This window comes from Sorex fumeus, unplaced genomic scaffold (genome assembly GCF_029834395.1).
Source record: "Sorex fumeus unplaced genomic scaffold, SorFum_2.1 ptg000110l, whole genome shotgun sequence".
In the NCBI taxonomy this organism is placed as follows: domain Eukaryota; kingdom Metazoa; phylum Chordata; class Mammalia; order Eulipotyphla; family Soricidae; genus Sorex; species Sorex fumeus.
The window spans coordinates 2,636,194-2,651,542 of NW_026606167.1; the positions used below are offsets into that span (position 1 = coordinate 2,636,194).

At 60.6% G+C, this 15,349-nt stretch overlaps 2 protein-coding genes across 5 annotated transcripts; both read right to left on the minus strand.

Moving 5' to 3' along the window:
* Positions 1-106: 106 nt before the first annotated feature.
* ECI1 (enoyl-CoA delta isomerase 1) lies at positions 107-4,618 on the minus strand. The gene is made up of 7 exons (XM_056135263.1): positions 4,507-4,618; positions 4,336-4,416; positions 2,802-2,929; positions 2,229-2,375; positions 1,858-1,979; positions 1,598-1,776; positions 107-393 (listed from the first exon to the last, which is right to left on the minus strand). Exons 1-7 carry the CDS (start codon positions 4,556-4,558, stop codon positions 227-229), a joined length of 876 nt encoding a protein of 291 aa, XP_055991238.1. The 5' UTR covers positions 4,559-4,618; the 3' UTR covers positions 107-226.
* A 1,351-nt stretch (positions 4,619-5,969) lies between these two features.
* On the minus strand, positions 5,970-12,261 carry RNPS1 (RNA binding protein with serine rich domain 1). Of its 4 annotated transcripts, none has more exons than XM_056135256.1 (9): positions 12,152-12,197; positions 11,188-11,296; positions 10,282-10,465; positions 9,895-10,050; positions 9,408-9,599; positions 8,921-9,023; positions 8,644-8,797; positions 6,843-6,984; positions 5,970-6,208 (listed from the first exon to the last, which is right to left on the minus strand). In XM_056135256.1, exons 3-9 carry the CDS (start codon positions 10,350-10,352, stop codon positions 6,109-6,111), a joined length of 918 nt encoding a protein of 305 aa, XP_055991231.1. In that variant the 5' UTR covers positions 10,353-10,465; positions 11,188-11,296; positions 12,152-12,197; the 3' UTR covers positions 5,970-6,108. The 4 variants fall into 4 exon arrangements, with proteins under 4 accessions (XP_055991231.1, XP_055991233.1, XP_055991232.1 ...); XM_056135258.1 differs by having other exon boundaries at positions 11,112-11,296; positions 12,152-12,178; XM_056135257.1 differs by lacking the exon at positions 11,188-11,296 and having other exon boundaries at positions 12,152-12,257.
* Between the last annotated feature and the right edge of the window lie 3,088 nt (positions 12,262-15,349).

Consider the following 15,349-nt stretch of genomic DNA (forward strand, 5'->3'; position numbering starts at 1 on the left):
CCCTGAAGGCCCATTCCCTCGCCCCGCACCACGTGCCTCCAGCTCAGGGACAGGTGGTGCTGAGGGGTTTGAGTGGCAGCTGGTGTCCAGCAATCAGGCAACCCCGTGGCGGGAAGGCGGAATCCCAAGGACTTTATTCGTGACTGTCCTGAGGGAGGGCCCGGCACCGGCCCAGGGTCCGCAGGTATAAGGCACTGTTGTGGCAGAGCAGTCCCACGGCCCAGCCTCAGCCGCGTTTCTGCTTGAGCTTCTCCAGGTACTTCTGTAGGGACTTCTGGATGGAGTCCCTGGATACGAAATTCACAAAGTTCTGCACATCGGCCTCGCGCTGCTTCACCAGCCGGTCAGCTGTGGGCTTGCGCATCATGTTCTTGGTCAGCTGCCGGGCGTGCTCTGGGGAGGAGGGGTCTGGTATGAGCCTGCAGCATGGCCCTGGCGGCTGCCCATCCCAAGGGGACACGGAATAAGCACCACATGGAGGAAAATAAGAGCGGATACCCCCCCCCATTCTCTTAAAGCCTATGCAGACAAGACAGGGGCGCCTGAGAGGGCACGGCCTGGTTCTCTTTGGACACCGAGAGAAACCCAACAGCAGCAAGCAGGCATGAGGCGGCCCCCGTGTGTCCCCTCTGCAGTTTCTCTACCCACTCAGGCACACTGTCCCATGCCACACGCTCTTTCTCTTCAGCTATCATACACCTGTCCCCATAGCTGATGAGCTAAAAAGAAGACTTGTAGTTTGTTTTTGTGCCACATCCAAAGGTGCTCAGGGCTTACTCCTGGCTCTGTGCTCAGGGATCACTCCTGGTAGGGCTCAGGGGATATATGAGGTGCCAGGAATCAAATCCGGGTCAACCACATGCAAGGCCTTACCTACTGTACTGTCTCTCCAGCCCCCAACATTGTTTTGTTTGTTTAGTTTTTTCTTTTTGAGTCACACCTGGCGATGCTCAGGGGTTACTCCTGGCTCTGCACTCAGGAATGACTCCTGGCGGTGCTCAGGGGGCCATATGGGATGCTGGGAATCGAAAGCGGGTCAGCCGCGTGCAAGGCAAACGCCCTATTGTACTATCGCTCCAGCCCACAACATTGTATTTTTTGGTTTTGGGTAACACCTGGCAATGCTCAGGGATAGGGCATCATATTGTGGTGCCAATGATCAAAGTCAGGTGGCTGCATGCCAGGCAAGTGCCGTACATGCTATACTAGCCCCAGCCCCTAACATTTTAATTAAAGTGTTGGGACACACCCAGCAGTGGTCAGGGTTACTACTGGCTCTGCTCAGGGGTCATGCCTGCAGTGCCCGGGATCAAATCCTGGTTGGCTGCGTGACAGGCAAGTGATTTATCCCAGCTCAGCGTTTACACTTTAAATCAATAAAAAGCCACCACCAGAAGGGTAGCGTTTTGTGACAGTGTGAGTGACAGAATTCAGGAGAAATAGTGCCACACTTTGTGGCAAGCAGGTGTGCCGAGCAGGGCTGTGAAGGGGGTGGCACAGTGGAGGCAGCCACGGAAACAGCCAGAGAGCGCCAGGCAGGCAGGGTTGAGGTAAAGCCGGCCAGAGCTGCAGGGCTGGGATGGCAGGACCGCCTCACCTGGAATGGCCAGCCACCGGGCCATGACTTGGAGCGCTGTGCTCTGCACCTGGTCCATTGCCACCACCTGGTCCACGATGCCCACCTTCAGGGCCTCTGCCGGTGGGAAGAGCGTGCCGAGCTGCAGGGCGCTCTCAGCTGCGCGGTGCCCAATTGTGTTCACCAAGGTGTCCTTGAACCTGCGGCAACACCCAACTGCTGAGGGTCCAAGTGGGCAGTTCTGAGCCTAAGCAGGGCATGGGCGCAGCTCCCAGCCTCACCAGAAGGGGGCGACGATGCCCAGCAGGGTCTCGTTCAGCCCGACGACGCATTTGGGGTTGTCAGCTAGGACCCGGTAGTCGCAGCTGAGGGCCATCAGGCAGCCTCCAGCCGGGCTGGCTCCCTGCAGGGGAAGGGAGACACTGGCTCTGGGGGCGCCACAACACAGTCTGGGGGTTGGGCAGAGGGACTCGTGGTCAGAATGACCCCTCCAGAGGCCGCGGGCCCCAACCTACCCCTACCCGGCCTCACTCACCCCAACTTGCTCAGGTCAGCCCAAGGGACACTCACAAAATGTGGCCCGACCAGGCCCTGGGTCCCACCCGTTCTAGCCCGTCATCTGGTGACGGCATCCAGGCCCGGGAGCACTCACATTGATGGCAGCCATGACCACCAGGTTGGACAGGTAGAGTCGCAGCCACAGCTCTTGCACGGCCTTCCAGTACTCTGCGTAGTGCGCAGGGGTTCGCCCGCACATCTCAGTCAAGTCCAAGCCGGCAGAGAAGATCCCAGGGCAGTCCTGGGGGAGTGTGGCCCTTAGGTCACGCTCAAGCTGGCCGGACGCTGTCCCCAGCCCAGACCTAGGGTGCTCAGGGACTGGCCAGACCGACCTCCTGGGGACCAAACCTGGGTGGGCTGGGAGACTCTGCAGCCCAGCCTGGCGCCCGCAGTGGGCTGAGGTTCAAGTCAGCCTCCACACCTCAGCCGGGTCCCTCCTGGCCGGCTAGCCTGTGGTGCTCTCAGCCTGCTGTGGCTTTCTGGCCTCAGCTGACAGCCCAGGGAGCCACTGAATTTGGAGTCCCCTGTGCAAAGCCTGTACTCAGCCTCCCAGCCGCCTCCCCACCCAGAGGCTGAACCTGAACTCAGAACAGTCCTACTTTGCGAGTCCAGAGTGCTGGGGGAGCAGGGGCCCCATCCATGAGAGCATCCAGACAGGAGAACCCACCGAGGTGAGGACCAGGCCCCGGAAGGTCTTGTCATTCTCCAGCTTCTCCACACTGATGACCAGCTCCGTCAGCAGCTCAAGGCTGAGGCTGTTCACTGGGGGGTTCTTCAGCTTCAGCACTGCAACCCCTGCTCAGACGAAGCCAGGCAGCCAGTCACACCCAGCACTGGGAGGCACCCCTGACAGTGTCTGGGCCCAAAGCGAGGACACCCAAGTGTCCGGTTTTGGCTGTCCTTGAGGGGGAGTAGAGTATTCTGGTCCTTAGCGCCTCCAGCCCCCACTCTAGCCCCTGAGCGCAACCACCGAGGCACAGCACTGAGGAGGGGGAGGCTGCTCCCCTTCTCTTCACTGTTCCTGGGTGGTTGCAGGGGTACACTCCTCCGCAGGGGTCTTTTCCTCTGGAGTCTCTGTCCTCAAAGGTGCAGGAACTGACCAAGTCTCGTACAAGGGCCCTGAACCTTGTCCCTGGATGCCAGGGCATGGGCAGTGGGACACCCCAGGTCCATGCCAGATCAGGACAGAGGCTAAAAACACCAGGGGCCAGGTGACTCCACACACTGGCAGTGAAGAATGTGTGTGCCAGCAGGTAGGAGGGAGGCAGCTCTCGTGGGCGCACCCAGGGCTACCAAGCCCCAAGAACCTCAGCACCCGCAGTTAGTGCAGGGGCAGCGGCGGGTGGCTCAGCGAGAGGTAATGACTAATGGCCAGAAAGGCCAGTTCTGAGCGGCCACAGCCCCACTCCCGGAAAGCGGCGCCTAGGAAACCCCGGGGCCTCTTCCCGAGCCTGGTGGGGCACAATCAGAGCCATTGGGGGAAAGGTAACGGGGCCGAAGGTGACCGTGAGTGGGCAGAAACTAATTTGGACTTGAATATCACGAGGTGCTGAGCCCTAGGCCAGCTCCTGAGGGAGCCCTGAGCAGCTGCGGCCAGCGCCAAGACAAGGAGCGGGCTCCATCCTAGCCCGGGCGCCAATCTACTTTCTGTTCCGTCGTGTTGATTTTGGACAACACCTGTAGAGCCGCGGGCTTATTCCTGGAAGGCGTGGGGCGTGCAGATCTACTTTCTGCTGCAACAGTTCTGCCCGCGGGAGCTTGGATACAAACATTCTATTTGTTTCTCTTTAAGTTTGTGGGTTACCCGGGCAAGCCCATCCCCGGAGCCATTTACTCCTGGCTCTGCACCCTGGAATGACTTCTGGCAGAGCTTGAGGGCACCAACGGGAACAAATGGGAGTGCGACGAGGCCAGCGCCCGCACGCCCTCTGCCTCCTGCCCCGAGCGGGCGCCAGGTTCCCGGGCGGCGGCGGCGTTCCAAGTCACAGGTCCGGCCGTTCCGCCAAGCCCAGGTCCGGAGCGGAACCGGCTCCGCGGCGGCTCCCGGCCGAGCCCCTCCGCCCGCGACCCCAGGGCCGCTCCCGAGTGCGGGCCGCCGCGTCACGCGCCACGACCGAAGTGCCAAACTTGCACGAGCGGCACAGAGCCGGCCCGCGGGCAGCGCCCCAGCCCCGCCCCGTCCGCACTCGGGGCCCCCCTACCTGCGCTCGGGTCCGGCTCCACCAGCACCCGCTGGCTCCCGAAGCGCCGCTCCGCGACGGCCGCGCCCCGCAGCCGGGCCCCTGCGAACGAAGGGCAGCGCGAGGTCCGTTAGGCCGGCCCAGCCCGGCTCCACCGCCCGCTCCCGCCGCCAGCCGCGCGCGGCCACGCACCCGAGCGGAGCAGCGCGCGCACCCAGCCGCCGAGCCCCGCCAGCAGCGCCATCTTGACTGGACGCGGCTGCGGGGGCAGAGGTCGACCCGGCGGCGGGGGCGGGCCCCGAGCAGCTAGCTCCGCCCCCGCCTCCGCCAGGATACAAAGGGCGGGGCCGCAGCGGTTAGCCCCGCCCCGATTCCCGCCTGAACCTACGGGGCGGGGCCCAAGCAGCTAGGCCCGCTCCCTACCTGGGGAACCCCCGTGTTGAGAACCTAAAGGGTTCGTGGCACCCAGCTAGGTCCTCTCCCACTCAGAGCAATGTGGGTGAAGACCACCAGGGTGGTTCCCAGACACCGCTCCTCCTTTGTGGCGGCCAGGGATCAAAGTTGGCAGCTGGATGTGGGGCAGCCTGGCTGGCACAGGGGCTGGCCCTGTGAGCACCAATTCTTTCTTGAACGCGTATATGTGTTTGCTACCCCTGGTGCTCACAGGACCACGAAATACAGCAGATAGAGCCCTGTCCCCTGCATGCACGTGCCGCCCTGCTGCCCAGCTAGAAGCCCCTAGCCCTGTTTGAGCATTTCCCATAGGAGCCCAATGGGGCCCACCAAGGCACCTGTTCACAGCCAGGCCCAACAGGAAGCTCTTAGAATAAAGGGAATAAGCTTCTGTCTGCCTGCCAGCTCAGGTGGTCTGACCAGGGCCTCTGTGGTGGAAACTAGAAGCATCTTCAGGGATGAACTGAGACATAGGTCTCAGATAGCTGCAGTGTTTTTAGTTTCTCACAAGTTTTTTTGGCTGGGGGATGGGGGGGCACCAAGAAAATGCTCTCCTCCCTCTGTCCGGGGATCACCAAGGTGGTGCTCAGGGGAAGAGTGGCTGGATGGAAGCCGGGTCAGCTACACGCATGGCAAGCACCTTAAGTCCTGCACTATCTCTCTGGCCCTGGATGCTCTGTGTGACCCAGGGACAGAAGCAGTGAACCGGGCACTATTTGCATTCTAATCCTAGGTTTATTCAATCAACACAATCCTTTCACAACAGAGTACACTTTATCTAAAATCCTACAAGTTACAGAACTCAAATTTTATGGTACTGACTGTACAATAACTTCCCGCCCCTCCCCCACCCCTCCCAAAGCAATAGCAATGTCCATGTTGCCAAGGTGACCCGCAAGCCCACCAAGAACAGCATCTGGGGACTCGCTGAGCCTCAGGACTGGCTCTCAACCTGCTCACCCGCTTCAGAGAAAGGCAGACATGAGGGGGTTTGAGGACACATGGAAACAACCATTTATGGCAACTAACTTGGGAGTGAAAGAGGGCTGGGAAGGAGGGCCAGCGCCAGTGGGCTGGGGGCTGTGCTGCATCACGGCCCTGCTGTCTCTAGTGGCTTTGCCACAAACTCAGAACTAGCAACATGGGAGCTTTCCGACCGGACAACGGGAGGGGATCTTCAGGCACCTCCAAACCAACGCTTCTGCAGAGAACTCTGGAGGACGCATCTCAATTGCTGGCTTGGACATCTGCCCCTGAGCGAGGGATTTCTTTCCACCGGGAAAGTGACAAACTGAGCTGGATGGGAATAAGTTACAGGGGACAGAGCTCCGGTGGCTCTGCTTATCGGGAGGAGTTGGAGCTGGACCGGCTCCGGTGGCGGCGGCGGCCAGGTGAGCGAGAGCGTCGGCGCACAGGGGACCTGCGCCGTGGGGAGCGAGACCTGTGAAGAGCAAAGAGCCCGTCAAACATCCCAGCACACACCCAGCGCGCCCCCAGAGGACCTCCACAGCTTGGGGCCTGGCGAGAGCCGCCTTCTCACCCCATACCACGTGGGACGGTTCCCTGAGGCTGCCCTCTTCCTCTCTTGGTTTTTGGGCCAACCTGTCAATGCTCAGGGGACTTATGGGATGTGGGATCAATCCCTGGCTGGCTGCATGCAAGTCAAGCGCCCGACCTACTCCTCTCTCCCGCCCGTCCCCTCTCGAGGCTGCAGGAAACACAGCTCACATCACTGCAAAGGAAGGCCAGCACGCTTCTGCCAGGGAACCCATCCCTTTTTTCTTCTCAGCGGGGGCAATCCCTGTCTGGCACAAAGCCAGTTTACTCTCTTAATACATGCACCGGGTGCCAGTGTGACCTCCACGATCCCAGCATCATCAACAGAGAAGGGAACCGGCAGGGCGAGGAAGCAGTGGAGCTGGGACACGGCGCCAGGCAGGGCCCTGCTCCTCCCTCCCGGAGGCCAGTGCCTTCTCAACGCCTCAGGCTAACCCAGCCCCAAAGCACCCTCACCCACTGTGTCTGGGAAAACTGACCTACGAGGGCCCAACAGTCCCGAGAATCCAGACACCCACCGTCTCCTCATGCGTGGGGGGGAGCGGCGCCACATTGGGGGGGGCGGTAGCATTCTCCTGGGGGGGCTGAATCGTCTAGGGGGTGGTCGAGGCCAGGGGGCCAGTACAGCAGTGGCAGTGATCTCTTGGCCATCAATTTGTCCTGTGGAAAAGAATGAAATGTTATGGGGTCGGCGTGACAATACAGCAGGTAAGGCACTGGCCCTGCGCGGGGCTGATATGAGTTCAATTCCTGGCATCCACAGGGTCCCTTGCCCGCCAGGAGTGATCCCTCAGTGTAGAGGCAGGAGTAGCCCCAGAGCACTGCTGGGTGTGGCCAGAGAGAAGAATGAAATTTCAAACTTTCTCCGGAGTTGAGGCCGTCAGCCAGGTTCATGCCAGATGCTGGGCAGACAGAAGGCGAGACAGGCAAGCAACCCTAGGATAGCCCCCGTTCCCATGAACAGCGAGTCTCTGGAGAACCACATGGGTGCCAGCATTCATGCCAGCCCCTCAAGACAGTGTTGGAGGCCAGGGACAAGAGGAACAGCGATGGGACAGAGCCGCTCAGGACAGGAGGGGACACGGAAGGAGGCCCGGCTGCATGAGTCAAGAGCTAGACCCACCACAGGCTTTGGGATGAATCCAGCTTAATGATCGATATCAGGCAGCTGCCTCACGCCCAGCATGCCCCCAGAGGACCCAGTGGTGCCTCAAGAGCATTTACCCTCAAGAGCAGAAGGCTCTGAGCGGCTCGGCTCTTCTCTATGGGAACATCAAGGCACCACACAGGTATGACAGACACAGACCTGGACGCAGAGCCAGTTCCAGGGCAGCCTTTGACCCACTGCCAGCACAGCTGGGCCATCCATCTCTGTTACCGAGAATACACGATGGTGTCAAGCGTTGGGAGCCAGCCCGACGGGGCCCACAGGCTCACCAGAACCTCAATGAACTTGGGATGCCCACCCGTGGGCCCAAGTCTCCAGAATTCTTAACAGTGCCCTGACCACAAATGCTGCCCGGGCACAGGAACAACGCCCAGGACAAGGACGGACATGCCAAGCAGGACAGACCCATCCCTGGAGGTCTCAGTGGCCCAAGCACACGGAGGCTCCCAACAGCCAAGCTCTGAAAGCAGCTCTGAAGGTCCCAGGCTTCTGGGTCAGGCTAGGGGCAGCTTGGCTCAAGGCCCGACCGCGACACGAAGCTGGGCTGACTGGTGCCACACCCGATGGTGCTCAGGTGACTAGGTGAGGTGCTGGGGACCAAACCTGAGTCGGCAGGGTACAAGGCCTCGTCTGCTGCACTAGCTCTCTGCCCCCAGCCCCACTTGTCTTGGAGCAACAGGCCGGGTTGCGGTGGGCTGCTGGAAAGCGGCTCTGACCAACTCAGACGCTTCACACATGAGGGTCTGAACACAGATACGATTGGCGACTTCCCCAGGGAATGCTAAGCCTGCTGGGGTGACAAACCTGACACCACTCTCAACAGGATCCAGAAACCCCTTCCTGTGAAGCACCGTACTCATGAAATGGACATTTCCTCATTCAAAAATTTCTTCTTAGACTGCACAGTAGAAGGCCCTGGCATAGGTGTCTGGCTTTAATCCCTGGCACAGCAAAGTCCCCTCCAGCACTAAGGTGTGACCACAAAGAGGAAAACCTCATAAAACCACTCATCTGCTCCTTAAGCTTTCCAAGCCGAATGTTTCTTACGTTAATACATGTTCCCTGCAAAGCTGCATGTTCCGGAAAGACCTCCCAGCGCCAAGACGCGGCCCGCCCCTGCCGAGCTCTGGGGATGCCGGCCTTGCACTCACCGCCGTCCATGTGCTTCAGTGCCTTCTCAGCCTCATCTGGATTCTCGAACTCCACGTATGCGTAGCCTTTCGACAGATGGGGGTGCATCCTTTCCACAGGCATGTCAATCATTTTAATCTTCCCGTAAGTGGAAAATATCTCCATGATGTGGTCCTAAAGGGGAAGAGTCACTAAGGCCCACCCCCAAACCACCTGCCACGGCCTCTGAGGGTGCGTCTCCCAGGTCTCCCAACCAGGTTCCCCACAGCTCTCATCACAAGGCCTGCGAGGCCTCACCTTGGTCACGTTCCTGGTAAGTCTCCCAATGTGCACCTTGGTGGGTTTGGGAGAAGGGCTCCGCCTCTTCCTCTCCTTCTCATCTCTCTTGGGTGGCTTGGATCTGACGGGAAACAACCCCCCGCAACAGGAACAGTCAATTAGACCCAAAATTCTATTATTGGTTTTTTTTTATTATCACGTTTTGCTTTTTGGGTCACACCAAGCGATGGCTAGGGGACCATATGGGATGCTGGGGATCAAACCTGGGCCGGCCGCGTGCAAGGCAAACACCCTCCCTGCTGTCCTACGGCTCCGACCCCAACATTCAATATTTCAGACCACATGCCTTGCATGGGTGACACCTCCATGTATCATGCCACCTCGAAATCATTTCCATGTACCCAGAGGACGACCACAGTGCACTGTCAGCCCGACACGGCCTGACGTGGTGGACTTAACTTCCCGGGACGGAAGAGTGTGGGGCTGAGGGCAGCGGGGAGCTCACTTGGAGCGGGAACGCCGCCTGTTGTCATGTCGGCGCCGAGAAGGACTAGGAGAGCCCGAGGAGCTGCTGGAGCTGGAGCTGCGGGATGAGCTGGAGCTGCCCGAGCGACTGGACGCCGACGACGAGCTGGAGCCACTGCTGGAGCCGGTGCTGGTGCTGGAGCCCGAGCTGGATGTGGAGCTGGAGCGCGACCTGGTGGTGGCAGGGGGTCAGCAGTGGCCAGTACGGGCTCCGGGAAGAAAGTGTTCCCTCCCTGTGGGCAGGAGCCCTTGTGCTGGCCAGACAGTTCCATGCAGCCTGATGCCCCCGGGGGTGCCCCCGTGCACTCAGGCCGGCTTTGTTATTGGGGGTGACTCCTGACTATGCACTTAGGTGCAGAGACCGTGCGAGGCAAGCATGCCGCATGCTGTGCTGTCACCAGCCCCGAAGGCTGGTCCTCAACCGGTTTCCATCAGAGCACCCCACATCCACTCCTTCCACAGCCCACCTGGTGCTGCTGCTGCCACTCGACGCGCTGCGCCTCTTCCGAGTTTTGTCCCTGCCACGATCCTTCTCGCTGGACTCCTTGGTGGCCCCTTTGTCTTTAGAGCGATCCTTGGGCTTCTCATCGGAGCGGTCTTTGCGCTTCGTCGGAGAAGGAGCCCTGCACGAGGAGGACTGTTAGAGCAAGGCCCTTCGAACGGTCCCTGGATCAACAGCACGACCGGCGCGAAGGGATCCAACTGGCCAAAGACCCCCAGGATGATCAGAGCAGAATGTCCTGCCATAGAGGACACTTTCACTGCCCAGCGCAAGGCATCGCCGACTCCCCCTGGGGGTTCCGTGCAGCGAGCACCCCCAAAGTAGCACTAGAAAAATCTCACGGAAGGATTACCTAGTGCTGGACTTTTTATTATTTTCTTTGACTCCTAGCAAGCTCTTCTTTTTCACTCCCGATAAATCCATCCTCCCCTTCTGAGGCGTTGCAGCAATGGAGGCCTCACTTATCTGAACTCTCACTTCTACCTCGAGTTTGAGAAATGATCCCTACTCGATTGCAAGTCACGCCAAAGTGCAGCCTAATAACAAGATAAAAGGGTTCAGAGTCGAGAAGGCAACAAATCTGCTCGCAGTCAAAGCTGACTACACGAAAAGGCACAGGACCTTCCCTGCGCTCAGCGAGACCTCCCGCCCGGACCCCAGCTCATCTTAAGGTGTGGTGGGGTGACTGCCACAGTTTCCAGCAGCTCAGTCCCCATGCCTGACCTCTCCGTTTAACGAGAAGCCCTGGACAGCACCCAGAGAAGCCCAGCACCTGTAGAGAGCAGGCTAACCCCGTGTGGTGCCTGGCATTTGACAACAGGACCGGTTTGGTGCCTCTGATTTCCTTATAGGACATGACAGAAAAATCATTTAACTGAGAGGCACCAGGATCAAAACATAGCCCAAATGTAAGCAAGATGTCCCACGGGAATGTACAAAAAACAGGACAGTTGTGTGAAAAAAGGAAGCTCAGTCAACACGAGCAGGGAGGTATGACAGGGGAGTCAGTCTTAAGACCGCCCGCACGGAACTCGGAAATGCAAAGGTATCAAGATTCGCGACAGAGGACACTGATAAACCGAATGTAGTTGAAATCAAGTGTTGCTAAGGTAGGCAATGTACTGTATAATTCTCCCGACTCTAGGCATAAAGCCGCTATCAGCACTGGGTGAGAATCCACACCTTGGGGCTTGGCTGTGTTCGGCACGTGCCCAGTATGCTCAATAAAGGGTCACTAGATCATTCAAAAGCTACGAACTCATTCGGTGCCTGTTTCCTGGGGGCTGCTGCTTCAAGCACGGTGCTCCTGACCCATAAGCAAAGGTCTCAGATGTCAGTGTCAACTCCTGTCCCACCTTCCTGACAGCCTGTAACAGGGACACAGCACACCGAGACAGGACATCAAGGTGAGGTGTTCACAATGCAGAGCAAACATTCTAATGGACATTTCAAGTCGGAAACGCAGGGCACTGCCGCCTCTCTCCCAGGGCCGTTGGCCAGTAAGGCTGCCTGTGGCCCCCGCTGCGTGTGGGCGTGGCCTGCCGGACGCTACCGGACTCTGCTGGAGGGTCGGCAGGAAGGCCTTCCTGGGCCCCTTTCTCATCAGCGCCTACCACGTAGTCACAAGGACATGTGTCTTGTAGTCTGCAAGGGCCCTACAGGCGTTACTCGTTGTGAGAAGGGGGCGGGGAAAACCCGGGGGCTTTTCCCCCAACAACACGGGGTGTCCCTGACTGCCCACCCGTTGGGGCAGCCCGGCCAGCGCAGCGCGGGCGGCTGGGAGAGGCGAGGGGCCCTGCACTGGCTCGCGACCCCCGCCCGCTCGACTCGGCCCCTGCACGGCCCAGCGGTGCGGAGGCTCGCGGGGCGGCCCCGGCCAGCGGCGAGGCCACGCTGCGGCGGCGGCGGCGGTCTGCGGGCAGGCGGAGAGAGCAGAAAACAGTGAGGGCGAACGGCGGGCGCGACGCGGCCCACGATGCCGCCCCGGCCGCGCCGAGCCCCGGCCCGGAGGCCCTTCCGCCCGCCGCGGCCGCGACCACTTCCGGGCCGCGGCCTCGGCGCCTCCCCCTCCGGGCCACACTCTCTCCGCGGGCCCCGCGCCGCGCCGCCCGGTCGCCATGCCCGCCGCGGGGCCGGGGGGCGGGCCGGCTCCGCGATGCGCCCCGCCGCCGCCGCCGGACCTCTCCCCGAGCTCGGATGGGACCGGATTGACCCCCACTTACATCTTCCCGCCGCCGCCACTTCTCCCGCTCTCCTCCGCCGCCGGGCCGCGCGCCGCTCTGTCGTCACGCCGAGGCGCGGGAAGGCGCCGCCGTCCGGCGCGCACCGATGACGTCAGCGCGCAGCTGCAGCCCGAGCGCGGAGCGCATTAAAGGGCCAGCGCCGGGCCGGAGCGGTAGTGCAGCGGGTGGGCGTTTGCCTGCGTGCGGTTGACCCGGGGCTAGAGTGATAGGGTAGGGCGTTTGCCTTGCACGCGGCTGACCTGGGTTCGATTCCTTCGTCCTTCTCGGAGGGCCCGGAAGCTACCGAGAGCATCCCTGCTTGTAGGGCAAAGTCTGGCCAGCTCCCCGTGGTATATTCGATATGCCAAAACAGTAACAAGTCTCACAATGGAGACGTTACTGGTGCCCGTGCCCACTGGAGCAAATTGATGAAAAATGGGAGGACAGTGCTACAGTGCGGTTGACCCGGGTTCAATCCCCGGTATTCCATATGGTCCAGGAGTAATTCCTGAGTGCAGAGCCAGGAGTAACCCCTGAGCATCTCTGGGTGTGTCTCAGAAAGCCAAGATGGCAGGTGGCATTGCAGGTGCACAGCGCCCTGCGGTGCTTGGCACCCAGCCCTGCGGCCAGCCGGAGAGACGCAGGTGGCACTCGGCGGAGCCGAGGTCAGGAATGGAGGCCACCCTTAGGCGACCTGCCCACCAGCGCTCCCGGGCAGCAGCGTTCGCGGGCCTGTGGAGGACAGCCTAGGCGACCACGTTTTCGGGCGGATGTGAATGCCCTGCACCATGGTGGGCACTGGCTGGTCAGAGCCTCACATGGGGCCGACACGCGCGCAGCTCTAAGCTGTAGTATCTTGGCAGTTGCCACTGCAGGATGTTTGGAAGAAACTCAAGAAAATAAAAATTGAACACCCTCCTCCCCCCGCTACCCAGGACAAAGCAGTCTGGACCGGTTCCTGGCAAGGTGCCTTCGAGCGGCACGGGGCAGTGCCTGGCTGTCACCTGCCAGAGCCCTGAGACCCAGCAAGCCAGTTTCACTGCTGCAGGCAGCGTGGCCCTTTGTCACCGCGTCCGGGGGGGCACTGGGCACTGGGTAGCTGAGGCTGTTGAATGTCGGCTCCAGTCGGCCTGAGGACATCAGAAAAGAAGCTGCTTGTCAAGGCCTGTAGGGTACTGGGTGCGGAGCTGGCTGGGCCAGAGTCCTGGGAGCTACAGGGACCTCAGAAGGATGCGTAGAGCCTGCCTTGTGCTCTGGGATCGGGGAGTCAGTGGATGAGGCTGCCCCCACCTCAGCCATCCCTTTGCTATGGCTTCTCAGGCTTCAATCGCCTTTCGCCTCTGTGGACAGCCACCAGGCCTCCCTTCCCCTAGGGGAGCTGGCGATCAGGGCGTGGGGCTCGTGTCTGGCCAGAGGGGCACCTCTTGGATGCAGGAGAGGCTGGAGTTTGGTCACTGCCGCAAGGAGGGGCAGCCTGTCCCTCCCCTACGCGCCCCCCCAGCCTCTGAGCTCAGTAGCACCCCACATGGAGGGCAGAGGCAGGGGCTGGGCTCCCTGGAGCATGACCTGGTTGACCTCTATGGCCCTACCCCAGCTCAGCCCTGCAAGTCAGCCTAACAGTTTGTAGAGATGACCTGTCCCTAGGTCTCCTGACCGTGGCTCCCCCCCACCCCTGACTCAAGCCAGGATTGGACCTGCCCTGCCGCTTGGCTCTGAGCCCCTCAGCCTGTGTGAGGGGAATCTCCAGGTTGGGGCCGGGACTTGAGGAGACCTCCTGCCTGCTGCAGCCCTACTCACTGTGTCCCTCCCTGGGCGTCCTATGACTGCTGCCACCATTGGGCACCTGCTTTTAGGCAGCAGACAGTGGGAGAAGGCTGGGACTTGACCCAGGCTCTGGCTCTGCAGCCAGGAAGGGAAGCCAGGTCAGCTGGCTGCCAGACATCTGTGGAGGTGGTCACTCCTGGTAGGACTTGGGGACCCTGTGGGGTGGTTGGAGATCGAACTGGAGTCAGCTGTGTGCAGGCAAGTGCCCTGCCCACTGTGCTACCATTCCAGCCCCTTATCTTCTCTCCTTTTTCTTTCTTTGGGGGGGGAGGCGGGGGCCATAGCTGGCAATGCTCAGGGATTACTCCTGGCGGTGCTTGCGGGACCATATGGGATGCCAGGAATTGAACCCAAGTGGCCATGTGCAAGGCAAGGCAAGTGCCCTACCAGCCTGACCGTCTCTCCAGCCCTCATCGTGGTGGGGTATGACACCTTTGGGCCATGCTCAGCAGTGCTCAGGGGTTACTCCTGGCTGTGCACTCAGGAATTCCTACCAAAAGTCCCACTGAGTGGCCCAGGAGACCATATGGGATGCCAGGGATGGGACCTGGGTCGGCTGCGTGCAAGGCCAGCCCTGCCAACTGTGCTATCACTCCGCCTCATCTCCTCTTTAAACCAGATTTCTGGAGTTTTTGATGTGTGGCAAGCTTGTCCTTGACCCCTGTTCTGAGGCTTGGGGACCCTCTGGGGGTGAGCAGCTGCCAGCAGCCCTTCCCCAAAGCCAAGCCAGCGGAGGAGCTCAGCGTGCTGCGGGCCCAGTCCTGGCGGCTCTGGTGGGTAACGGGGCAGACAGGGCACCCAGAGGATGAGCTCCCCGCAGTCTGGCTGCCCTCCTCTTGCCCTGGTTGGGGCTGCCAGGGGACCCCTTGACCAGGCCGCTCAGAGCAGGACCAGTCAACCTGGCTTGCTGGGTCTCTGCAGTGCGGCCGGGGAGGACACGGGCTGACGGCTGCTCCCAGGGTCCTTTCTGTGTCTGGCAAGTGTGTGCAAGTGTCCACATGAATGTGTGCGCACATGTTTACGTATGTCCATGTGTGTGCACAGGCACGTGTCCTCGTGTGAGCTCTCTTGGGCCCTTCCCTTGCCCTGTTCTGTGGTGTCTGGGAGGAAAGGAACTGATGCCTCTGCTTCCGTCGTGTGGGCTAAGGAGGGGCAATGGCCCCCAGGGCCTCGCACGCCTGTGGGCTGGGACCCAGGGACTGAGTGGCCCCACTACACACACACACACACACACACACACACACACACACACACAGGTATCGCTCTCAGAAGCTGGGTAGGACCACAACCATCTTCAGTTGGTTTCGGGACCACACCAACAGTGCTCAGGGGACCATGCAGTGCCAGGGATCAAACCGAGCCTCCTGGGGGAGG